At 44.2% G+C, this 26,484-nt stretch overlaps 1 protein-coding gene across 1 annotated transcript in view; it reads left to right on the top strand.

Moving 5' to 3' along the window:
* Positions 1 to 26,096, top strand: part of LOC120933573 (very-long-chain 3-oxoacyl-CoA reductase-like) — an 89,389-nt gene extending 63,293 nt beyond the window's left edge. The window contains exons 7-12 of the mRNA XM_040346844.1: positions 11,321 to 11,365; positions 14,612 to 14,646; positions 16,571 to 16,652; positions 21,907 to 21,972; positions 24,031 to 24,180; positions 25,946 to 26,096. Of these exons, the coding sequence (XP_040202778.1) occupies positions 11,321 to 11,365; positions 14,612 to 14,646; positions 16,571 to 16,652; positions 21,907 to 21,972; positions 24,031 to 24,180; positions 25,946 to 26,056 (489 nt within the window). The 3' untranslated portion in view covers positions 26,057 to 26,096. The remainder of the gene's footprint in view (positions 1 to 11,320; positions 11,366 to 14,611; positions 14,647 to 16,570; positions 16,653 to 21,906; positions 21,973 to 24,030; positions 24,181 to 25,945) is intronic.
* The last annotated feature ends 388 nt before the right edge of the window (positions 26,097 to 26,484 follow it).

A 26,484-nucleotide genomic window follows, 5' to 3' on the forward strand; every position in this document is an offset into this window, starting at 1 on the left:
CCTGCTCTGGGATGGCGGGTCGGCAAGCCCAGAATGCAGGTTCCTGACCCAAGCATTAGTGTGAAGAACAGAGCCAGCACTAGAGGAAGCAGAGCCAATGCTTCCTGTATACCGCTGGCTCCTGTGACAGGTGGAATGATACCAAATGTACTCTGCCTGTGACAGGAGCAAAAGAGGAAGCATCAGCTCTGCTCTCTACTGCAGCCGCATGCTTCCTCCAGTGCTGAATTCTGTCACACTGATGCTCAGGGATGGCGTGCCAGGAACCAACGATCTGGGAAAGCAGCCACCAGTAGTACCCACCAGTAATACCCACCTGGCATACTCGCCAGTAGTACCCACATGGATACCCGCCAGCAGTACCTGTCAGTAGTGCCAGCCAGCAGTACCAGTCAGCAGTATCCACCAGCAGTACCTGCCCTGGAGGACAGCCAGCAGCAGCTGCCAGCCATACCTGCCCTAGGCACAGCAGCAGCCACACCTGCCCCAGGGACAGCAGCAGCCATACCTACACTAGGGACAGCAGCAGCCGCCAGCCATACCTGCCCTAGGGACAGCAGCAGCCGCCAGCCATACCTACCCTAGGGACAGCAGCAGCCACCAGCCATACCTGCCCTAGAGACAGCAGCAGCCGCCAGCCATAGTCACCTGAGGAACAGCAGCTGCCAGCGATACCTGCAGTAATGCTGAGGAAGAAGTGAAGATTGAGGTCAGATGAGGTGCAGATAAGCCACGGAGCATCAGTGTGAATGCAGCCTTAGGCCGTTTGGGTCCACCTGTCCATTTTTAATACGGACCCAAACGGACTCTACATTCACCTCTAAATGGATTTGTGTAAACCCCATTTATGAAATTTGACCTAAACACATACTGCATATCTGTAGTGTTTACTTATCTCTCTCCAAAGCTCTAAGTTCCGTGTCTCTCTGGTGCTTCGTTCCTCTGTTATCAGCATGATAACTTCTGACAAGTTCTCAGACACATGAGATAACAGCAGCTGAAAATTTGTGTTGGAGAGGGAGCTGATAAGGAGATAAGCAGAGAACTTCATGTTTCTTCCTACCTCTGCCTATGTGAAAGAGGGGGGTGTCCATTTCCTCCAATCGGCAGTCCAAGTGCAGTCTCTCCACCCACTGCTGAAAGAGAAAGATTTCTAACACAATGTGCACTTTTCAAAGAGTGTAGAAAGGAGAAGACAGCAGATAAAGTATTAAGTAATAAGTAAAACTTATGTAGGATGATTTGTTTCAAACTTATTCTACTATGTAGTGTAGTGGAGGGGCCTGCCTGGTTGCATACCAATTGGAAGTGTTTAGGTTTGATCATTATATGTTTTTGGTAAATCTAAAGGACAATTGTTAAATGGGCATCTTCTGTGATGAACAATAGGCCCTGCAGGGACAGTGCTGGAGTGGAGGTAAGTATTGGAGCAAGATCAGCTTTGTTGTTATACCTCTTCTACATCCAGGGGTTTAAAAAAAAATTTAGGCCACAGATGGGGTTTAACAATATGTGTATTCAGGTTCCAGTGGCCTCTAATGCCGCGTACACACGATCAGTTAAACCGATGAGAATGGTCTGATGGACCGTTTTCATCGGTCCAAACCGATCGTGTGTGGGCGCCATCGGTTATATAACCATCGGTTAAAAAAAAGCCAATTGTTTTAAATTTAACCGATGGATTCCTAACCGATGGGTTAAAAATCCACGCATGCTCAGAATTAAGTCGACGCATGCTTGGAAGCATTGAACTTCGTTTTTTTCAGCACGTCGTTGTGTTTTACGTCACCGCGTTCTGACACAATTGTTTTTTTAACCGATGGTGTGTAGGCACGACAGACCATCAGTCAGCTTCATCGGTTAACCAATGAAAACGGTCCATCAGACCGTTCTCATCGTATGGACTGATCGTGTGTACGCGGCTTAAGAGCTCCAAAAACCAAGGGAGATCAGCATGCAAATTCCAATACCAGTGTCTAGTTGGTCACAATATAACGAAGATGATCTCTTCTGTGCTCCTTCATGCACCCCCTTTCGACAAGTAATGCAATGTTGCTCAGTAGGAAAATTTGGTGGTGATCAGAGCTTGACCTTTCATTTAAATGATAGTGCATCCTTGGTTTTAGAGCTTCGGCGGTATAGGAAGTAAACTGAGGCAGAATGCTCACACCTTGAAGCACCTACCCTACCACTGTTTTGTCACAATTTTGGGGCTGTGTTCGATATGTGCAAACAGGAGATCACACAAATACTTAAAAGTATAACATTTATTAAAGATAATGACAGATACAGAAAAAAATAAAGAAAATATGACAAGAATATTTAGCTAAAGATGCTGTTTTGCCATTGCGTCTGTTACCGGTCCCAAAATATAGATTAAGGGAACCGATGATTGTAGACGTACTGATGTGATGTGATCATCTCGGCGGGTACTACAAAAATACACGAACAGGAAGACATATGACCATGCTTCTTTATGACTAAAATGAGTTTTTCTTTTACATAACAATACATACAGTTTTTTATAGTTACATGTTCATAATTGCCAACATAACAACAGTACAGATTGGACTGAAATACTTTAAAACATAGCTGCAACAATGAACATCATTTATATTTTAATAAACATACATTTTCCTTTTATTCCGTGTTATAGACACTTATCTTATCTCTATGGCACACTTTAGCTGTGTCATAATGAGAATTATACTGCATTGCTCTATAAATATAAATCCTGAAGCAATTCTCTCTTTTGACCACTAGATGGCGCATCTTGCATAAATGTACAAGCAGTGTATAACCTGTCCATGTGGCTATTAATATAATTTTAACATGTGCTTCTAATATATATAACTTTGCATAAATCAGGTTGAAATATACCCATATATAACAGTCTAGTGCTTGCAATAAACAGTTGCTCCGAACAGTACAATAGTCCTAGGGTTTTTCGCTATTTTCACTGCTCTCAACACATGCTGCTTTGAAAGTCTAATTACAACAAAACTATTGCACAAAATCTACTTAAACTTTCTCCTGCATCTGCTCTAGATGTTTAGGAATCTTTCTAGTACAGTTTAGTAAGAATGAGAATGGTTTAAAGTACATACCTACAAAAATACACGAACAGGAAGACATATGACCATGCTTCTTTATGACTAAAATGAGTTTCACTTAGTCACATGATGCATGTGGCCTTATATAGACTCTGTTCGGGTACCCTCTCTGCCATCTACTGGTTGTTTTTTAGAATAGCAGGATATCAAAAAAATAACAACAAAAATAAATGAATGTAGGCTATGGGGTGCCTGTTTTGTCTTTCATGTGATACCCCAGCCCGTCACACTCTCCCCTCCTTTAGTTAATGGCTCCTGACATTACACTGAATTGTACTCTGAACTCTATTGAGTGATTTAAGAAACCCAAATAGGTACTTGCTGCCACCACGGAGCTATGTTAACTACCTGGTATGTCATGGGAGTAGCTAGCATTGTAGGAGTTTGTACGGTGTGAACCTGACTTGGTCTGTAGGTTGGCTGACCTAGTGTATCATATGTAAAGATCTCTTTAGACTTAGTTTGCCTGGTAGATCTTCTTACAGGAGTTGAGTCTTCTCCATCAACATCATTCTCTATTAGCATATCTTGGCTCACCGGTAAGTCTTGACTTAATGGGTGTAACTCTGCAGTGTCTAGTTCCACCATGTCTGAAGCCCAAACTTGGTCGCCAACTACTGTTCCATCATTTTGTTCTTGTTCAAGATTGAGTGTGGTAGTTGTAGGATAGAACTCTGGAGCAGAAATTCTTAATGGCGGTTTCTGTACGTTTTGAGAGTTTTGTTGAGGCACAACGTGATCATGACTTTCTGTAGTCTCCGGTACATAAGAATAATACCATCTTTCATCATCGGAACCTTCCTTCTCCTGGTTCAGATCCATGCTAGTCTCTTTCCTGTTACTTGATTGTCTTTTGTTCATCGGTACTCTTGGAATGTGTCTTTCAATGGGTAGGTCATTTACTGGTAGTAACAGATTTCTGTGCAGTACTCGAATAGTCTTTTTACCACTTTCAGGCTGAATTTTGTACACAGGCCCATCTTTGATTCTTTCTACTACTTTGTGTACTGATTCTTCCCAGTATGAACGAAGTTTACCAGGTCCTCCTCTTTCAGAGAGATTTCGTACTAGGACCAGATCACCCGGTTGGAGAGGTGCTCCTTTTATCTTCTTGTCATAGTACTTCTTCCCTTTGGCAGATGATTTTTGGCTATTCTCGGATGCGATCTTGTAAGCTTCTTGCATTCTGGATGCCCATTTCTGAGTAAATGTTGGTTGACTTTCCATTTCCTTTTCCAAATTTAGATTGAACATTAGGTCAATCGGCAAACGAGGAGATCTCCCATACAATAGAAAGAATGGCGAGTATCCAGTGGCTTCATGCCTGGTGCAATTGTATGCATGAACCATGTGTGGAAGATGTTCTTTCCAATCTGACTTTTTCTCTTCCTCTAAGGTACGAAGCATCTGTAACAAAGTACGGTTCAGTCTCTCCACTGGGTTACCCTGTGGATGGTATGGGGTAGTTCTTGAATGAGAAATCCCTGCCAATCGTTGCAATGTCTGAAACAAGTTGTTTTCAAATTCTCTTCCTTGATCATGGTGGAGTTTCTCTGGATATCCAAAACGTGGTATGAAATCTTGAAAGATCTTTTCTGCTGCCGTTTTTCCAGAATTGTTCTTAGTTGGATACGCTTGTGCAAAGCGTGTGAAATGGTCTACCATTACGAGTATATACTCATATCCTCCTTTGCTTCTCTCCAAGTGGAGGTAATCAATGGATACTAGCTCCAAGGGTGAACTGGTAGTAATCCCACCCATAGGTGCTCTTTCTGGGATATTTGGACGCTTTTGTTTGATGCAGTTACACGTCTTCAGCACATATTCATCAATGTCTCTTTGCATAAATGGCCAGTAAAACCGTTCACGTGCTAGGTGGATTACCTTGTCAGTGCCAATGTGACCCATGTCATCGTGAAGGCTTCTTAAGACCAATGGTTTTAGCTTTTCTGGTAGAATTAGCTGTTTTCGGGTTCCAGAGTGTCGATATAGGATTCCTTCCTCCACTATGAGTTTGTTCCATTCGTGTATCAAACGTCTTGTTTTACTGGTCATACTCTCCTTTTCTTTGTGGTTTGGAGTCCAATTGTTCTCCTTAAGCCAGACCACTTCTCTAATGTTGGTATCGTCTTCTTGTAATGCTCTGATATTCTCCTGAGTCATTGGGCAGATTGTCCGTCCTTTCAGAAATTCTTCTGCCACATGACTTTCTGAGTGAAGAGTCAATGAGGCCACCCATGGTGCCTCTTCTTCGTTGACAGCTTTGCTCCCTTGCCACATAGCTGACACAACCTCGAATGGTACAAGCTCTGTATACTCACTCAGATTCTCAGTGAGTTCCACCGGAAATCGGGACAGTGTATCCGCGTCAGCATTCTGTTTACCTGGCCTGTACTTGATATCAAAGTGGAAATCGGCCAGCTCACCAACCCAGCGATGACCCACAGCATTCAGTTTGGCGGTACTCAAGACATATGTCAATGGGTTGTTGTCTGTATAGACTGTGAATGTTGGAGCGTAATACAGGTAATCTCTGAATTTGTCACAGATTGCCCACTTAAGAGCTAAAAACTCAAGTTTACCAGAGTGGAGATGGTAATTGCGTTCCGCTGGGGTCAATGTTCTGGAGCCAAATCCAATAACACGAAGGTGTTCTCCTTGTCGTTGGTACAGTACAGCACCTAGGCCTTCATTGGAAGCATCAGTGTGTAAGATGAAGGGTAAGTCAAAATCAGGGTATGCTAGTATTGGTGGATTGGTTAGCATGTCCACCAATCTGACTACCACAGCTTGATGTTTGGGTGTCCATTGGATCTGTGTTTTAGATGGCACTTGTGTTTTATTCCCGTATCTCTTTGTAGGTTCCCCGCGCCGGTTTTTGGTGATGGATGTAGCAGATTCTTTCTCAGTGTTCTGCAAAAGTTCATACAGTGGTTTAGCAAGTCGAGAGAAATCTTGAATGAAGGACCTGTAGTAGCTCAGGAATCCTAACAAAGTTCTGACTTCTCCAACTGTTTTTGGTTCTTTCCTTTTCAACTGCAATACCGCTTCAAGATCATTTGGGTCAATTTTTATGCCTTCTTCTGACACCATTCGCCCAAGGTATCGAATCTGTCGTTTAAAGAGTTCACACTTCTTCGGTCTAAGTTTGATACCATGCTCGCGCATTCGACTAAGCACTTGCCTAAGATCATCGACATGCTCCTGAAAAGTTTTGGAGTAGCAAAGTACGTCATCCAGGTATGGAGAACAACATTTGTCTCTGATGCCCTCTAGTACATTCTCCATGCATCTCTGAAAAGCTGCTGGGGCATTAGTTAATCCGAACGGAATACGATTCCACTCCAGGAGTCCCCAGGGGGTGCTGAAAGCTGTCAGGTGTCTGGAGTCTTCGTGCACAAAGCCTTGATGATACGCACTACCCTGGTCCAGGATTGAGAACCATGTAAATCCTCCTAAGCTATCCAGCAGATCTTGTATTCTAGGTAGTGGATGTCTATCTGGAATAGTCTTCCGGTTTAACTCCCTAAAGTCCACACATAGTCGTAGGCTCCTGTCCTTCTTCCGAACACAGACAACTGGTGACGAGTATGCGGAAGAAGATTTCGTTACCCAACCTTGGTCAAGAAGGTTTTGGACATATTCTTTCACTTCCTGATATAGGGGTTTCGCTATCGAATTGTAGCGTTTCTGGACAGGAGTTTCATCTTTTAGATTTATCTTCAGTTTCAGGTTTGGAATGCTTCCTATGTCTCCCTCATCTCGAGCAAAGACATCTGATTCGTCATATAACATTTGTCTCGCTATCTCCTGTTCTTCTTCTGAGAGATTATCCAAATTGACAGGTGGGTGCCACTTAACAAATTCGTTAGTGGGTAGCTGATTTTCAGTGTCCACTTGATTCAACTGGTTTACATGAAACATTCTTTTCTGGTCAATTCCCTTTTCATCGTCTTTATTTGAAGGAAACGGTAGAATCTCGGCTGCTGGAGAAATGGTACCCAATACTGTTCTGGGCGGAAGGTAGATATCATGTTCAGCACGGTTCAGTATGGGTATCTTCACTAGTTTAGAGAAACCGTTTGGTACATCTACCACTGAAGGAAATAGTTCAAGTCCTTCTTCAACTGGATATTCTGGAAGTGGTTCAAATGGCATGATTCCTCCTTTCGGCCATGCTCTAATTCTGCATTTGACTTCACCAAGCTCGCCTCCTTTGATCTGGAGTCCTTTCTTCCCCACTTTGACCACACGACTATCGGATATTTCTCCTGGGTCAGTTGCTTGACTGACAGCATTGACAATGTTATTCGCTACACTCTGTCTTACTTTCATGGCTTCACTTAGCAAGATAGTCAGGTTTTGGGTGCTGTTTGATCGGTCACGGTTTTCTCTAATCAATTCTTCGATAACATTAAATCCAAGAAGTGGATTGTCGTTACAGCAGTCGCTCACCAGTATTGGCACATGGATGGCTGAGTTTCCATGTCCACTACTTTCCAATTCCAGGAGGACTTCAATCCATCCAATGAATGGAATGATAGAACCATTTGCAGCTGTAATGGATAAGTTGTCGTCACAAAGTAAATCTTGTATGTGTCTAATAGAGACACTGGGTAGAAACTTTTCTAACCATGCCTTCCCGACAATGCTGACCTGAGCTCCTGTGTCCATCAACATGTCAACCGGAACACCATTCATCCGACAAGACAATAGGCATTTTCCTCCAATTAATTGTGCTACGCGTTGTTTGGAGCATCCATTCTCTTTTGGGAGTGTTCTAGTTGACCGGTGGGTGAATACCCTATTTACCTTAGCATGGGACAGATTATTTGAGGTGGTCACTGGTTGTCCCTTTCCCAGTGACCGTCTATCGTTTCCCGACTGCCTTCTTTTCTTCAAGCAATCAACTGCTCTGTGTCCTGTCCAACCACAGTAGAAACAATGGTAGCAGTTCTGACTCTCTCGTTTGATGCAATCATCACACCTGGGCTTGCAGTGAGCTGTATCTGGAACTTGAACATTGGTTAGTGGCTTAGTCATTCGGTTTTCAACAACAGGAGTTTGCTTCATCATCTTCTCCAGGTTCTTCGTGAGAGCCGAAACCTGTGTTGTTAGTTCCATTAGTGCAGTGTGATTTGCTCTAGCATCTCCCTCAACTCTCTTTTGCACTGTTTCTTTTTCACTATTCCCTGGTGTCTGTGACGAATGAACAGTAAGATGTTTATGCTTAGGTGCACTGTTTAAGCGTCTCTGCCTTTCTGTTTCTTCATCAACTGATCTGGTGACCTGCTCTATGACAAAGTCATCAGTTACTGTCAAATCAGACACGTAAGGCTTGATATCTCGTCTGACATTAGAATTTTTCTCGTTTAGTCCCTGATACAGTGTATGAAGGAATACGCCTTGCACTAGTTTTTTGTCATAGTTAAACTCTAGCCTATCATGTTGTGATGTAGACAGAATTTTTTGTTTTAACCCTGCTAGCCTGTAAACAAATTGTTGTGCTGTCTCTTTTTCTTGCTGTGTAGCATTACTAAGTTCCTGGAATAACTCAGTACCACTTCGTTCTCTCATATGTGACTTCAAAAACTTTTTCAATTCAACAACAGTAAGATCCTCTTTGTCAGTCAACATATCTTTAAAATGACCAGGTTTGATTATCCTCAACACTGTGCGTATAATTTCAGATTCAGGGAATTTTTCACTTAGACCCTCGTCAATCTGACGGCACACGCTACTGTAACTCATGTCCGAACCATGATCTGAAATTACACCACCATGCATTTTGAATTCCCTACGTGGCAATAAAGCAACAACATCAGTTAATCTCACCACCTCCGATCCCTGTTCAGTCCTTGCAGTCCCACTACTCATTTCTTTAGCAGTGGTTGCAATGTTCACCGTTGGTGTACTTTCCTTATTGAGTTTTAGTTCATCGATCTTGTCTTGGATGATGAGCAGGTAAGACATGCCTTGATCTTCTAACTTCGCCAGCTGATCACTTCTCATGTAGTCTTCAATAAATTCAACGAATTCCATTTCGCTTGCACCAGTAACTGATGGAATGTCCACGTCTCTTTCATCATCCAGCGTAATAGCGAGGCTATACAGCTGTTCTTTACTCAGCAGATGAATTTGTTTCCGGATATCCCACATCAGCGCACGACGAGGAGACGCCATCTCTGTTGCACTCTGACAACTTGCACTCACACGGCAGACGACACTCGCGACTCTCCTTGTAGCTCTGCAGTCGACTCACACTCGTCTCGCGTTTCCCTCTCACTGGTACACAACGAATCCCGGACGAGCCCCCAAAATGTTACCGGTCCCAAAATATAGATTAAGGGAACCGATGATTGTAGACGTACTGATGTGATGTGATCATCTCGGCGGGTACTACAAAAATACACGAACAGGAAGACATATGACCATGCTTCTTTATGACTAAAATGAGTTTTTCTTTTACATAACAATACATACAGTTTTTTATAGTTACATGTTCATAATTGCCAACATAACAACAGTACAGATTGGACTGAAATACTTTAAAACATAGCTGCAACAATGAACATCATTTATATTTTAATAAACATACATTTTCCTTTTATTCCGTGTTATAGACACTTATCTTATCTCTATGGCACACTTTAGCTGTGTCATAATGAGAATTATACTGCATTGCTCTATAAATATAAATCCTGAAGCAATTCTCTCTTTTGACCACTAGATGGCGCATCTTGCATAAATGTACAAGCAGTGTATAACCTGTCCATGTGGCTATTAATATAATTTTAACATGTGCTTCTAATATATATAACTTTGCATAAATCAGGTTGAAATATACCCATATATAACAGTCTAGTGCTTGCAATAAACAGTTGCTCCGAACAGTACAATAGTCCTAGGGTTTTTCGCTATTTTCACTGCTCTCAACACATGCTGCTTTGAAAGTCTAATTACAACAAAACTATTGCACAAAATCTACTTAAACTTTCTCCTGCATCTGCTCTAGATGTTTAGGAATCTTTCTAGTACAGTTTAGTAAGAATGAGAATGGTTTAAAGTACATACCTACAAAAATACACGAACAGGAAGACATATGACCATGCTTCTTTATGACTAAAATGAGTTTCACTTAGTCACATGATGCATGTGGCCTTATATAGACTCTGTTCGGGTACCCTCTCTGCCATCTACTGGTTGTTTTTTAGAATAGCAGGATATCAAAAAAATAACAACAAAAATAAATGAATGTAGGCTATGGGGTGCCTGTTTTGTCTTTCATGTGATACCCCAGCCCGTCACACGTCCCCCCTGCTTTTCATACAGCATGGCCAGGTAATCAGACAGACGCATACCTAATGCTTATGTCCTTATATGTCCTCCTTACCAAGCCATTTGGAGGCTTAAAATGCATTAGCGAGCAACATTATTAATAAGGTAATATGAAATATGCAATTTCCCCATCAACCACCCAAGTTTTACTTTGCAGCCTACTTTACACATTCCTTTTTATTGTTTCTTTTAGTCATAGTCACTGGTCTCTGAGCTCTAAAGGCCTCGTACACACGACCGAACATGTCTGCTGAAACTGGTCCGCGGACATGTTCGGTCGTGTGTACGGCCGACCAGACAATTTTCCGGCGGATCGGACAGGTTTCCAGCTAAGAAACATGTCCGCTGGAAGCCTGTCCGTCGGACATGTTTGGTCGTCTGTACGACTCACCGGACATGTCCGCTCGGCCGAAAGCCCTCGCATGCGTCGAAGTGAATGCGTCGCGGCGATGGCGCGGCCACGTCACCGCGTTCGCTGTCCGCGGGAAATTTGGTCTGATGGTGTGTACAGCCATCAGACCAAAATCCGGCAGCGGACATGTCCGATGAAAATGGTCCGTGGACCGTTTTCATCGGACATGTCCCGTCGTGTGTACGAGGCCTTACAGATCTGTAAGTCAGCAGTAGAAATTACTTTGATAGCTTTAGAAAAACTACATAGGCAGGTGGTGGCTTGGCTTACTCCGAGCATATAACACTGACCACAAGGGCCCTGTCGTACAGCTTATTTTTGCCTAGTCATAATTCTTTTTTTAAAAATTAGTTTTGGAAATTTTGGAAAATCATGGTATAATTATAAATGTTTTTTTAGGAATTTTGTGAATTTGAAAATAAACTTGTGACGTTTATTTTTTATTTTTCTACTACAGGACATTACGGACATGATGAATTGCAATGTAATGTCAATGCTACATGTACGTCCATCATTTATTTCTATGTAATGTATATGAATGATGTTGTTTGCATTATAGGTGCACGTCTCAAAGTTAGTAGCAGAGACAGAAGGGAGTTATGAGTCTGTCCTCCTCCTGCAGGGTGATACAGACAGAAGGGAGCTATGAGTCTGTCCTCCTCCTGCAGGGTGATACAGACAGAAGGGAGCTATGAGTCTGTCCTCCTCCTGCAGGGTGATACAGACAGAAGGGAGCTATGAGTCTGTCCTCCTCCTGCAGGGTGATACAGACAGAAGAGGGCTATGAGTCTGTCCTCCTCCTGCAGGGTGATACAGACAGAAGGGAGCTGTGAGTCTGTCCTCCTCCTGCAGGGTGATACAGACAGAAGGGAGCTATGAGTCTGTCCTCCTGCAGGGTGATACAGACAGAAGGGAGCTATGAGTCTGTCCTCCTCCTGCAGGGTGATACAGACAGAAGGGAGCTATGAGTCTATCCTCCTCCTGCAGGGTGATACAGACAGAAGAGGGCTATGAGTCTGTCCTCCTCCTGCAGGGTGATACAGACAGAAGGGAGCTGTGAGTCTGTCCTCCTCCTGCAGGGTGATACAGACAGAAGGGAGCTATGAGTCTGTCCTCCTCCTGCAGGGTGATACAGACAGGAGGGAGCTATGAGTCTGTCCTCCTGCAGGGTGATACAGACAGAAGGGAGCTATGAGTCTGTCCTCCTCCTGCAGGGTGATACAGACAGAAGGGAGCTATGAGTCTGTCCTCCTGCAGGGTGATACAGACAGAAGGGAGCTATGAGTATGTCCCCCTCCTGCAGGGTGATACAGACAGAAGGGAGCTTTGAGTCTATCCTCCTCCTGCAGGGTGATACAGACAGAAGGGAGCTATGAGTCTGTCCTCCTGCAGGGTGATACAGACAGAAGGGAGCTATAAGTCTGTGCTCCTCCTGCAGGGTGATACAGGCAAAAGGGAGCTATGAGTCTGTGCTCCTCCTGCAGGGTGATACAGACAGAAGGGAGCTATGAGTCTGTCCTCTTGCAGGGTGATACAGACAGAAGGGAGCTATGAGTCTGTCCTCCTGCAGGGTGATACAGACAGAAGGGAGCTATGAGTCTGTCCTCCTCCTGCAGGGTGATACAGACAGAAGGGGGCTATGAGTCTGTCCTCCTCCTGCAGGGTGATACAGACAGAAGGGAGATATGAGTCTGTCCTCCTCCTGCAGGGTGATAAAGACAGAAGAGGGATATGAGTCTGTCCTCCTGCAGGGTGATACAGACAGAAGGGGCTATGAGTCTGTCCTCCTCCTGCAGGGTGATACAGACAGAAGTGAGCTATGAGTCTGTCCTCATCCTGCAGGGTGATACAGACAGAAGGGGCTATGCGACTGTTCTCCTCCTGCAGGGTGATACAGACAGAAGGGAGCTATAAAAAATAGTTTTCATTACATCAGTTTTATGTAGCACTACCCCCGTAGGAGCTGCTGGTTTAGATTTGGGCCTGCCGTTACCTTACTGTTCCTTGTACTCGTCTCAGGGGTCTTGAAGAGGTGGTTAAAGGAAGAAAAGTCTGCACCAAACACCAAATCTCTTTTTCTCCCCCCTGCAGAGAGGGTTTTTATTAAAGTAAACTTCAGAAAAGAGGAATGAAGGTTCAGGGGGGGATTCAGGCATCTGACTTGCGGATCACAGATTTTCTGTTAGGTCCAGAGGAACAACTCTCCACGCTGGACTCAGCGACCACCGGATAGGCCCACTCTCACTGGCCTAGCAGCCGATGCGAAGCTCGATCAAAGTTAGTCTCTGCCACAGACTAGGTGAAGGTAGAACTTGTTCAATAGTCTCTGCCACAGACTAGGTGAAGGTAGAACCTGTTCAATAGTCTCTACCACAGACTAGGTGAAGGTAGAACCTGTTCAATAGTCTCTGCCAAAGACTAGGTGAAGGTAGAACCTGTTCAATAGTCTCTACCACAGACTAGGTGAAGGTAGAACCTGTTCAATAGTCTCTGCCACAGACTAGGTGAAGGTAGAACCTGTTCAATAGTCTCTACCACAGACTAGGTGAAGGTAGAACCTGTTCAATAGTCTCTGCCAAAGACTAGGTGAAGGTAGAACCTGTTCAATAGTCTCTACCACAGACTAGGTGAAGGTAGAACCTGTTCAATAGTCTCTGCCACAGACTAGGTGAAGGTAGAACCTGTTCAATAGTCTCTGCCACAGACTAGGTGAAGGTAGAACCTGTTCAATAGTCTCTACCACAGACTAGGTGAAGGTAGAACCTGTTCAATAGTCTCTGCCAAAGACTAGGTGAAGGTGGAACCTGTTCAATAGTCTCTGCCAAAGACTAGGTGAAGGTAGAACCTGTTCAATAGTCTCTGCCACAGACTAGGTGAAGGTAGAACCTGTTCAATAGTCTCTGCCACAGACTAGGTGAAGGTAGAACCTGTTCAATAGTCTCTGCCACAGACTAGGTGAAGGTAGAACCTGTTCAATAGTCTCTACCACAGACTAGGTGAAGGTAGAACCTGTTCAATAGTCTCTGCCACAGACTAGGTGAAGGTAGAACCTGTTCAATAGTCTCTGCCACAGACTAGGTGAAGGTAGAACCTGTTCAATAGTCTCTGCCACAGACTAGGTTACCTTCTGAAGAAAACTCAGCTCTCAGTGCCAGGATCTTTCAGCCGTTCTGGCAGCACTGTGAGGTAAACTTTAAGATACGGATATATCCTCCAATTGTGTCCTCAATTGCTCGGGCCCTTCCATCAGGCAAGGTGACACAGGATCATCCCTGGATCAGTAGGCCCCAGTAGCTCCTGGGCCTACATTTCAGTTGCGAGGCCTCAGGCCAACGTGGCCCCGAGGCGGTAACTGCCAACACATCCCTGAGGCCAGGAGGGCCCTCAGGTGAGGATCGAAAGACGAACCTCCGCTGAGGATCGGGAGACGAACCCCACAAAATGGTGTCTGTCCCTTAAGTACCCTCTCCCAGAATGCACATCGGGTTGACCATGCCCTCTGGGATGCTTTTGGGAAAGAGGTACCCAATGCATTCATGCCTTTCCAACCCTGACCAGCGGTGACAGCAACACCTACTGTCAGGGGGGGGGGGAAATCATGCAACCAGCTAAATTGAAACAGAGCCATGAATTTGGACAAAATCTCTCTTCTGGGCCAAACTACTGCTCAGGCAAATATAATTTCAACATATAGCGCCCACTCATTGGGAGCAGGGTGCTACAAATACTATATGTGTTATATTTTCAGATGACTCGAATTCTACTTCCAAGAATGCTGGAAAGGTAAAGCATAACTTCATACTAACAGCTCATGCTATTAATCTGCATATACTGTATATTCCTTTGATTGTCGCACACCAGTATTACTGTCATGTATAGGTATCAGCCAAGTTATCCTCTCTCCTCCTCTCTCTCCTCCTCCTCCTCCTCCTCCTCTCTCTCTCTCTCTCTTCCTCCTCCTACTCCTCCTTCTTCTCTCTCTATATATCTCTCTCTCTCCACTCTCGCTCCTCCTCTTTCTCTCTATATCTCTCCTCCTCCTCTCCCCCTCTCTTGCCCCCTCTCTTGCCCCCTTTCTCTCCCCCTCTCTCTCCCCCTCCCTCTCTCTCTCTTTCCTCCTCCTCTTGCTCTCTCTCACCCTCCTCCTCTCTTTCTCCTCCTCCCTCTCTCTTCCCCCTCTCTCTCCTCCTCTTGCGCTCTCTCTCTCACCCTCCCCCTCTCTCTCTCTCTCCCCTCTTCTCTCTCCTCCTTCTCTCTTACCTCTCTCCCCCTCTTATTTCTTTCTCTCCCTATTCCCCCTGTGCTCTCTCCCCCCCTCCCTCTCTCCCCCTCCCTCTCTCTCTCTCCCTCTCCACTCGCTCTCCTTCTCTTTCCCCCCTCTCCCCTTCTCTCTCTCTTTTCCCACTCTCTTCCTTCTCTCTGTCTCTCCTATCCTCTCTCTCCTCCCCTCTCTCTCATTTATAGGTATCAGCCAAGTTATCCTCTCTCTCCTCCCTCTCCCCCTTCTTTCTCGCTCTCCCTCTCCCCTCACCCTCTCTGTCCCCCATATCCTCCTCCTCCTCCTACCTCTCTCTCTCCTCCTCTCTCATGCTCTCTCTCTTCCCTCCTCCTCTCTCCCCCTCCTTTCTCTCTCTCTCTCCTCCCCTCTCCCCCCTCTCTCTCATCCTCCTCTCTCTCTCTATCCCCCTCTCTTTCTTCCCCCTTCTCTCTCTCCCATCCCCTCTCTCCTCCTCCTCCTTTTCCTTCACCTCTCTCTCTCGCCCTTCTCCTCCTCTCTCTCTCTCACCCTTCTCCTCTCCTCTCTATCTATCTCTCTCTCCTCCTCCTCCTCCTCCTTTCTCTCTCTCTCTCTAACCCCCTCCTCTCCACACTCTTGCACTCTTCTCTCCACTTTGTTTTTGTCTGTTCTTTGTATCTCTCTTGTCTCCACCAGGTATTTTTCTTCTCAGCTAATCCATCACTTCTCTCTCTTCCTCTCTCTCTTCTTCTCATTCTCTCTTCCTCTCTTTCTCCTCCAATCTCTCCTCCTTCCTCTCTCTCCTCTTCTCTCTCTACTCTTCCCCCCCCCCTCTCTATCTCCTTCTCTCTCTCTCCCTATCTATCTCTCCTCCTCCTCTCTTCCTATCTCTCTATCTCCCTCTCTCTGTCCCCTCTTCTCCCTCCACTCTCTTCCTTTCTCAATCCTCCATCTCTCTTTTTACTACTATCCACCCCCTCTTGGTCTCTCTTTATTCAAATCTCTCACTCTTCCTTGCTTGGTCACCTTTCTTCCTCTTTCTCCTCCCTGCTCTTTTCTCTCCACGCTCTGTTCTCTGTCTCTCTCTCATCTCCAATATCTTTCTTTTCTCTCTCATCTCTCCCTTTCTGCGATGATGTCTCTCTAGCCTTCTCCCCACCTCTCCTCTCTTTACTTTTCCTCTCTCTTCTGTCCACTCTCTGCTCTCAGTCTCTCTCTTGTCTATTTTCATCTCTCTCGCATCTCTCCTCTCTCTTCTATCATTTCTATAATTTCTTTCTCTCTGCACTCCATCTTTTTTTCTTCTCTCTTCAATCTCTCTCTCTCTTCTTTTGCCAATGCTCTTTCCTCTGTGCTCTTATCTCTCTCTCTCTATTCTCTTTTCTCTCTATTCTCTTTATTCTTTCCACTTTCTATCTCCTTGTTCTCTGCTTTCTACTCTTTATATGACTCTTGTTTTTCTCTTCCTAGAAAGAAAGGTCTCATAATAAACATAAGTTCTGAGGCCGGCACTCGTCCCTTTCCAAAAATCACCCTCTACTCTTCCACCAAGGTATGGACAATACTTTTATGCAGATAAACACGCTTATATAAAAGAAAGATCATAATGTCAAATTCAAATTAAACGGAACCTTACATAATTTAAACATTTTCAAAAGTGAATGTCCAAGAGTAAAAGCACCACAAGATGCCCGCCTAACTTTATTTTGTGTCTCATTTTTACTTTGACCTGTCTTCGTGGCTTAGCTCCACCAACTTTCACCCCATGTCCACTGATAGGGCCCTGCCTTCTTGGATAGAGGAAAGGGTGCTGGTTGAAGTTAACCTTGAAGTCAAAGGAAGTCTATAACCAAGCCACAGAGGGGTATTGAAGATGCTTTCCTGGGTGATAAAAGTGAAAGCAGGTATCTCGTGGCGTCAGCTCATAGACCTTTACTTTAGAATTTGAAAATAAAGCACGAGTTCACTTTAAAGGCTCCAACTCGAACAGCAACGTTGGTGGTAATGAAAATCAAAAACCATAACCTTAATGATTAAAGTGCAACAAAAACACCTAATATAATGCAATAAAGATGAAAATGTGAAAAAGGGAAAACCACAAATTATTATTAATAGTCCAAATGTCCCAATTCCACATCCATAAAGTGAACTCAAAACGTGTGCTGATCCAATGTTCAATTTGTGAAAACAACCAGTGCTCCCCACAGGATAGACAAGGTAAGTATATCTGCTTACTATTTTAAGACCCCCCCAGGGTCTATCTGCGCATTAGTGAGCTTTCACCCCTCACTATCGGTTCAGCCACATCCACTACCCAGCCTGTTTACAGTGGGGATCGAAAGTTTGGGCACCCCAGGTAAAAATTTGTATTAATATGCATAACGAAGCCAAGGAAAGATGGAAAAATCTCCAAAAGGCATCGAATTACAGATTAGACATTCTTATAATATGTCAAGAAAAGTTAGATTTTATTTCCATCATTTACACTTTCAAGATTACAGAAAAAACAAAAAAATGGCGTCTGCAAAAGTTTGGGCACCCTGCAGAATTTATAGCATGCACTGCCCCCCTTTGCAAAGCTGAGACCTGCCAGTGTCATGGATTGTTCTCAATCATCGTCTGGGAAGACCAGGTGATGTCAATCTCAAAGGTTTTAAATGCCCAGACTCATCTGACCTTGCCCCAACATTCAGCACCATGGGTTCTTCTAAGCAGTTGTCTAGAAAACTGAAACTGAAAATAGTTGACGCTCACAAAGCTGGAGAAGGCTATAAGAAGATAGCAAAGCGTTTTCAGATGTCAATATCCTCTGTTCGGAATGTAATTAAGAAATGGCAGTCATCAGTAACAGTGGAAGTTAAAGCAAGATCTGGAAGACCAAGAAAAATATCAGACAGAACAGCTCGCAGGATTGTGAGAAAAGCAATTCAAAACCCACGTTTGACTGCACGATCCCTCCAGAAAGATCTGGCAGACACTGGAGTTGTGGTACACGATTCCAATATAAAGAGATACTTGTACAAATATGGTCTTCATGGAAGAGTAATCAGAAGAAAACTTGAACTTTGCAAATGAACATATAGACAAGCCTGATGCATTTTGGAAACAAGTTCTGTTGACCGATGGGGTTAAAATAGAACTTTTTGGCCGGAATGAGCAAAGGTACGTTTGGAGAAGAAAGGGCACAGAATTGAATGAAAAGAACCTCTGTCCAACTGTTAAGCATGGGGGTGGATCAATCATGCTTTGGGGTTATATTGCAGCCAGTGGCACAGGGAACATTTCACAAGTAGAAGGAAAAATGGATTCAATAAAATTTCAGCAAATTTTGGATGGTAACTTGATGCCATCTGTGAAAAATCTGAAGTTAAAAAGAGGATGGCTTCTACAAATGGATAATGATCCTAAACACACCTCAAAATATACGGGGGATTACATCAAGAGGCGTAAATTGAAGGTTTTGCCATGACCTTCACAATCTCCTGACCTCAACATAATTGAAAATCTATGGATAGACCTTAAAAGAGCAGTGCGTGACAGACAGCCCAGAAGTCTCAAAGAACTGGAAGACTTTTGTAAGGAAGAATGGGCAAAGATACCTCAAACAAGAATTGAAAGACTCTTGGCTGGCTACAAAAAGCGTTTACAAGCTGTGATACTTGCCGAAGGGGGCAGTACAAGATATTAACTCTGCAGGGTGCCCAAACTTTTGCAGATGCCATTTTTTTTGTTTTCTGTAATTTTGAAAGTGTAAATTATGGAAATAAAATCTAACTTTTTTGACATATTATAAGAATGTCTAATCTGTAATTTGATGCCTTTTGGAGATTTTTCCATCTTTCCTTGGCTTCGTTATGCACATTAATACAATTTTTTACCTGGGGTGCCCAAACTTTCAATCCCCACTGTAATTGGATTCCACAGGTGTATATTCCTCAGTTAAGGAAACTTCAGAGTCAGGTCACACATTTATCATATGAAAGAGGAAGATAGACTCATTGCGCAACATTCTCTTAAAAACACACACGTTTATTAAAATTGTACTTACAACAAAAACGATAAAATTAGGCTCAAAATGGAAACATACATTTGTCCAGAACCCTCCACAAGAGTTCGGACGTCACCTCTGCTTCGTGCCTAGCCTGATGTACGTTTCGTCCAATGGGACTTCTTCTGCGAGGCAGTAAAGGTCAGCGGTGCTCACATCACTTCCTTATATTCAGAGGAATTTCTGTTGCCGAACACTAAAGAGCAGTCCTTCTAGTATTCAAACCAGCATATACTTCACCTGCCATACTTCCGCAGTCCAAGACTAGTGACATGGCGGCCATGTTCCAAGGGATCCACTGTGCTCTATTTCAGCAGGACTTATACTAACATGCTGCAATGCAACAACAGGAGCGTAACCGGTATGTAATGGGGAGCACATTCGCCCTGTAGCCTGTCCACACCCAAAGGTAGTAAACTTGTGTTAACAGCATACCTGTCAGCAGGGCAGCCATCACAAATTTTGGGGCCCCTTACACAGCTTTAGGCAGGGCCCCTCTGGAGCAGAGAACCGGGGGGCCCTCCTCTCTCCTGCTGCGAGAGGATAAGCGGGGAGGGGGGGGAGTTGTGGTAACGAATGTGTCATCTCTTCTCTCTACTGCCGCGAGATGATAAGCAGGACGTGGGGGGGGGGGGGGGAGGTGGAATAACAATGTTAAAGTATGGCCGCCGTTCCCGCCGCGAGGTTCGAATTTTTTACGTCGTTTGCGTAAGTCGTCCGCGAATCGGGAGTTACGTCGTTTACGTCCACGTCGAAATCAATAGGCCCGTACGGCGTACTTAGCCGCAATGCGCACTGGGAAATGTAGGCGCCCGGCGCATGCGCAGTAGCAAAGAACGTCAAAAAACGCGAGGTCAAGCCTCATTTCCATACAACACGCCCCCCTCCAACCAATTTGAATTAGGCGCCCTTACGACCGCTCGTTTTAGGCTACGCCGCCGTAGATTAGCAGGTAAGTTGATTTAGAATCATTACTAGCCTAGCTAATTTACGGCGGCGTAGCCTAAAAAGGCTAAGCTACGCCGCCGCAAGTTTAATCCTATCTACCTGAATCTACCAAATAGTGTTCAGAATGGACAATCTTTAATTTATTTTGTTGCTTGTAAATACCTTTATTTTGTAGTCCTTCATTACTTCCTCCTCCTTATTAGCCTAGGCTATTAAGTCACAAGGCTATTTGCAAGGGTTTCTGGGATAGGCATCATGTATCCCAGTAGTCCTTGCAAATAGCCTATTTGCATAGAGAAGGTGCGGCAACTTCCTCTGACGCTCCCGTTGCTATGGAAACCTGACTGAAACCTATTACATCGCTTGTGCAGCACTGAGCATGTGCGAGATCTGCAAGGCTGAAATCCAGGAAGTCATACAGTCTGGCTTCATGATGCCCACACTTAAGATGGCCACGGTCTATTTCGAGATTATAAACTAACTAAATGCTCTTACAACCTAACAAAACGGATCTTAGTTTACAGACTAACTTTAGTAGACTACATAAAGCTTGTGTATTACAGGGGTATTTATATTTAAAAAGTGAAATTGTGGGTGGAACTCCCCTTTAAAGTCTATGGGACTCGAACGTTTGAAATCTAAAGTGCTAATTTTAAAGGCTAATATGCAAGTTATTGTCCTAAAAAGTGTTTGGGGACCCGGGTACTGCCCTAGGGGACATGTATCAATGCAAAAAAATATTCCTTTACATTTCGTACCTGGGGGGGGGGTGTAAAGTATGCCTGTGAAATAGCGCATGTTTCCCGTACTTAGAACTGTCTCTGCACAAAGTGTAATTTCTGAAGGAAAAAAAGTCATTTAAAAATGACTCGCGGCTATAATTAATTGTCGGCTCCCGGCAATTCAGAGAGAATTCATTCATAAAAAAAAAAAAAGCGTGGGGGTCCCCCCAAATTCAATTACCAGGCCGTTCAGGTCTGGTATGGATATTAAGGGGGAACCCCGCCGTAAATTAAAAAAAAAGTGACATGGGGTTCCCCCAAATATCCATTCCAGACCCTTAAACCCACGCATGCTCAGAAGCAAGTTATGACGCGAGCTTGAATGGAACAGAGTGCCGCCGTACGTGCTGAACGTAACTGCGCTTTGCTAGAGCACTTTGAAAAAACGATGGTGTGTAGGCAACGTCGTTTTTTAAAATGAAGTTTGAAAAACGTCGGGTTTTTTCATGAGAAAAAACTACGTTTTTTTGCAAGACAAAAAACGACCGTGTGTACGCGGCATAAGTACGAAAAAAACATGCGCTATTTCACAGGCATACTTTACACCCTCCCCTAGGTATGAAATTTAAAGGAATATTACACTTTTATTGTTTCACTTTTAGCATTATTAAATTCACTGCTCCCGAAAAAACTGCAGTTTTTAAAACCTTTTTTTGCATTGATACATGTTTCCTGGGGCAGGACCCGGGTCCCCAAACACTTTTTCGGACAATAACTTGCATATTAGCCTTTAAAATGAGCACTTTAGATTTCTCCCATAGACTTTAACAGGGTGTTCCGCGGCTTTTCGAATTTGCCGCGAACACCCCAAATTGTTCGTTGTTCGCCAAACAGGCAATGTTCGAGTCGAACTCGAAGCTCATCCCTAACCATGACATAAATGTTGAAAAGGGCCGAGGTGGCCTAGGCAGAATGAACACCAGTGAAAGTGAAGAAAAAGTCGCGCTATTGGCAGTTTTATAGGGGAATATTCTCTTTATTAATATTGTATCTTTCTAAGTTTAATATTGTTGTCTGTCTCTTACCAGGTCTTTGTAGATTTCTTCTCCCGCAGCCTCAACATCGACTACCAACCAAAAGGTGTCACTGTGCAGGTAAATCGCTAGAATGTCCCCCTAGAGGGTTCCAATTCAGAGTCTGCCTATCACAATAACTGTAACCCCGTGTGAGCTGGACTCTCGTGTTCCTTGTACAGGTTTGCACAAATGTTGGTGCTTTTCATTTCTTTCATTTCATTTTTCAAATTCCATTCGAATTCGAATGTTTTTATTTGAATTTTGGAACATGGATATATTCTTTCTATTCTATTGTTTTTTTTTATTGTATTCTTTTCTTTGCTATTCTTTTATTTTCTAATAAAAATCTATTCTTTTCTATTCTATTCAAATTTATTCTATTTCGGAAGATGGTTATATTCTATAGGTTTTCTATTTTATTCTATTATTTTTTTCTAATCTATTCTATTATTTTATTTTCTATTCTATTATTTTATTTTATTTTCAAATTTGAATTTGTGCTATTTGAAATTTAACCACTTAAGCCCCGGACCATATTGCTGCCTAAAGACCCAAGGGGTTTTTACAGTTCGGGACTGCGTCGCTTTAACAGACAATTGCGCGGTTGTGCGACGTGGCTCCCAAACAAAATTGGCGTCCTTTTTTCCCCACAAATAGAGCTTTCTTTTGGTGGTATTTGATCACCTCTGCGGTTTTTATTTTTTGCGCTATAAACAAAAATAGAGCGACAATTTTGAAAAAAATGCAATATTTTTTACTTTTTGCTATAATAAATATCCCCCAAAAACATATATAACATTTTTTTTTTCCTCAGTTTAGGCCGATACGTATTCTTCTACCTATTTTTGGTAAAAAAAATCGCAATAAGTGTTTGCACAAAATTTATAGCGTTTACAAAATAGGGGATAGTTTTATTGCATTTTTATTAATTATTTATTTTTTTACTACTATTGGCGGCGATCAGCGATTTTTTTCGTGACTGCGACATTATGGCGGACACTTCGGACAATTTTGACCAATTTTTGGGACCATTGTCATTTTCACAGCAAAAAATGCATTTAAAATGCATTGTTTATTGTGAAAATGACAGTTGCAGTTTGGGAGTTAACCACAGGGGGCGCTGTAGGAGTTAGGGTTCACCTAGTGTGTGTTTACAACTGATGGGGGGTGTGGCTGTAGGACTGACGTCATCGATCGAGTCTCCCTATAAAAGGGATCACTCGATCGATGCAGCCGCCACAGTGAAGCACGGGGAAGCCGTGTTTACATACGGCTCTCCCCGTTCTTCAGCTCCGGGGAGCGATCGCGACGGAGCGGCTATAAACGAATAGCCGCGCCGTCGTCTCGGATCGCTCCCCGAGGTAAGCCGCCCGCCGCACGCAGCGGGGGGGGGGTCCCGATCGGACCCCCCACCCGCTAGAAGGCAAGGATGTATATATACGCCCATCTGCCTGTACGTGCCATTCTGTGGACGTAAATAGGCGTGCGGCGGGCGTTAAGTGGTTAAACTTCCAGCATTCCTGGGCAGGGATGGACTGGCCATTGGGTCTACATGGGGTTTCCCGGTGGGCCGATGGCTCAGTGGGCTGGCTTCAGTGACAGCGGCCTGCCGCCCCCCTCTGCTCCTCTGTCTCTCCCTCCCCGCAGCGCTCACCTGGGGGGAACAAAAAAACAGAGGGAGGACCAGAGGAGCAGGGGGGATGACAGAGGAGCATGGGGGAGGGGACAGACAGCTGACTCAACAGCTATGGCCTGGGAGTTTCTCACATCTGCCTAATCTTGTCCCATAAGGGGGAGCACCGAACTGATTCTGTGCCCCGGGTGAAATAATGTCTAGCTTCCCCCCTGGTACTGCCTATAAGAGTACCAGTACCAGCCATTCTACTCTAATAAAGTAGATCGGCTAATGGCTGGTGAAGGGGGAGAGGGGGCTTGGGTTGCCAGGGGGTGCGGGAGTTGTCCGGCCGCCATAGGAGAGACCTGTCAAAGTGGGCCAGTCTGGATAAAGTCCAGGGCCAAATTTCTGTCCCAGTCCAGCCCTGTTTCTGGACACCATTAGGGTTCTGGAAGTTCCCTCGTAGAAATCCGCCTATTACGTGATCAGGATTCTTTTCTCACCGGAGTCTGTCCCTACAGTGTGTGATGCCGCTTCTCGTCTCCACCAACATGACCCAAAAGCCGAAGACGAACCTATTGGTGAAGACGGCTGACGATTTCGCCCGGGAGGCTCTGAACACCGTGGGGCTGACCAGTCGTACCAGCGGCTGCCTATCCCACTCCATCCAGGTACACCACACCGGCTTCTTTATCTTCCCCCATATTACTAAGAAATGGAAAATGAAACCTGATAGTAAGTCAGGTGCTTGTAACCAAATATACAATAATTCAGTGTAAAGTAATTCCTCCATGTCCATTTCTTGTGACTAAAATAGAAATATATAAAAAATAAATAAATAAATGATTCTTAGGGTATGCTCCCCCCTCCCCAGGTGGTCAGTGATGGAGCCACAGTAACACCCCCTCATACATAGGTGCTCATTGGGAGGCCACTTATTACCAATTGGTTTTCTCTAATTAGCACTTATTAATTCCTTCTTTCCCTTTTCCCTTTAGCTTTCATTTTCCTTATTTTTTATTTTCTTTTAATAACCATTCATTTTTTTTAGTTATTTATTTTGTTCACAAATTTTTTGTGTCAATAAACAATAAAAACAATAAAAAATAAATAAACAATAAAAAAGAAAAATAGCTTTTGTTAATTTGTAAATAACCTTGCAATAATATGTACCAGAAACATCATGTTATCCACTTGCTGATCATATGTAAAATATATATATATATATACTCAGCTCAAAAGTTTAAGTACTGAGCTATTAGCCAGGCCTTAAGAGTTACTCGCCAGGAGTTGCCCTACCCTGCCCTGCCTGCCCTGCCCGCCCCTAATTCCACCACTGTAAATTATCTCATGAAATTACATTGTTAAAATGTTGTATGCAGAATTAAGTTTCAAAACATTTTTTTTAACAACAACTTTATTAGTGCCCATCAGTGCAGCCTATCAGTTCCCATCAATGCAGCCTATCAGTGCCGCGTCATCAGTACAGCCTATCACTGCCCGTCAGTGAAGCCTCATCAGTGCCACCTTTTCAGTGCCCAGCAATGCAGCCTATCAGTGCCCATCAATGGTCATCAACGCAGCTTATCAGTGCCCATCAATGCTGCCTCATCAGTGCCCATCAACGCAGCTTATCAGTGCCCATCAATGCTGCCTCATCAGTGCCCATCAGTACAGCCTATCAGTGCCGCATACCAGTACAGCCTATCAATGCCCGTCAGTGAAGCCTCATTAGTGCCGCTTATCAGTGCCCAGCAATGCAGCCTATTAGTGCCCATGAATGCAGCCTCATTAGTGCCCATGAATGCAGCCTATCTCTGCACGGGGATCACAGGAAGGAGAGCCGGCCGGATCACAGAAAGGATCTCCCGCTCTGACACAGGTTGTATGTGAAAAGCCGGCTGCTGAGGGGACCGACTCCTATGATAGACATCAAACTACTTCAATTTCCAGGCATTGGACCAGTGTGCTGTCTATCATAGGAGCTGGGACTTTGTTTGAAAGTGACCGGCATTTTAGATACAAGCTGTGTCAAAGAAGGAGTTCCCCTCTCTGTGTGATTCTGCCAGCTCTCCTCTTCCTCTTCACTCCCTTCCCCACAGTTTCCTGACTTCGCTGGGAGGAGAATCGTCTCCCTTTCAACTCCGCCTGCCGCCGGTGCCCGCACCCCCTCCGATGCAGCTTTACACTCGCCCTCAGCTAATTTCCACTCGCCAAATGCGAGCAGGCGAGTGGAAATTTTGTGTCAGCAAGTGGTGATCTTGGTATTGTTTTTTAAAAAGAAAAAAGGGTTGAACTGGTTGGGATTATTGCTCATGCCATACCCATGCTGCAGTGCTGCATTATCCATTCAGCCCCAATACAGCGTCCTTCCTGTGTGCAGGTGACAGGTGCTCTTCATCTCATCCCTGATACACGCCCACTTTCTCTTTGCAGAGCTTCCTGTTGGATCTGTTTCTCACCGAGACCGTCATGAGTTCCACAATCATCGCCTGGATCGCCAGTCTCACCCTTCGCATTGTTATGAAAATAAAAAAATCGGACTGATGACAATTTACACATTTATTAAAGTGGAATATTACATATACATTATTTTTTTTTTAAAGATTTTAAATGCTGTTCTGCAATAAAAAATGAAAACGGAACTCCAGGAAAACCGCCAAATACACAGAAGAAATACTTCTATGAGAGATGTTGTACCTGCCGAGAGATTTGTGTCTATCCAGTCCCGAGATTTACACAGCAAGTCCCTCCTGGGAGGGGCGTAGATCTGATTGGTCTCTGTTATAGGGCTAGTTTTTACCCTTGCCTGTGAAAAGCAATTTGTAGTGGAACACTTTTCCCAGAGCCGGATGTGAATTATCGGCGTGCCAAAACCATGAGCCTAGTTTTAACCTCTTGCCAACCAGCCGTCGTCATTATACAGCGGAAGGTTGGCACGGCTGCGCAAATCGCCGTAGGTGTACGTCGGCCGC

Source organism: Rana temporaria, chromosome 3 (genome assembly GCF_905171775.1).
Source record: "Rana temporaria chromosome 3, aRanTem1.1, whole genome shotgun sequence".
Lineage (NCBI taxonomy): Eukaryota > Metazoa > Chordata > Amphibia > Anura > Ranidae > Rana > Rana temporaria.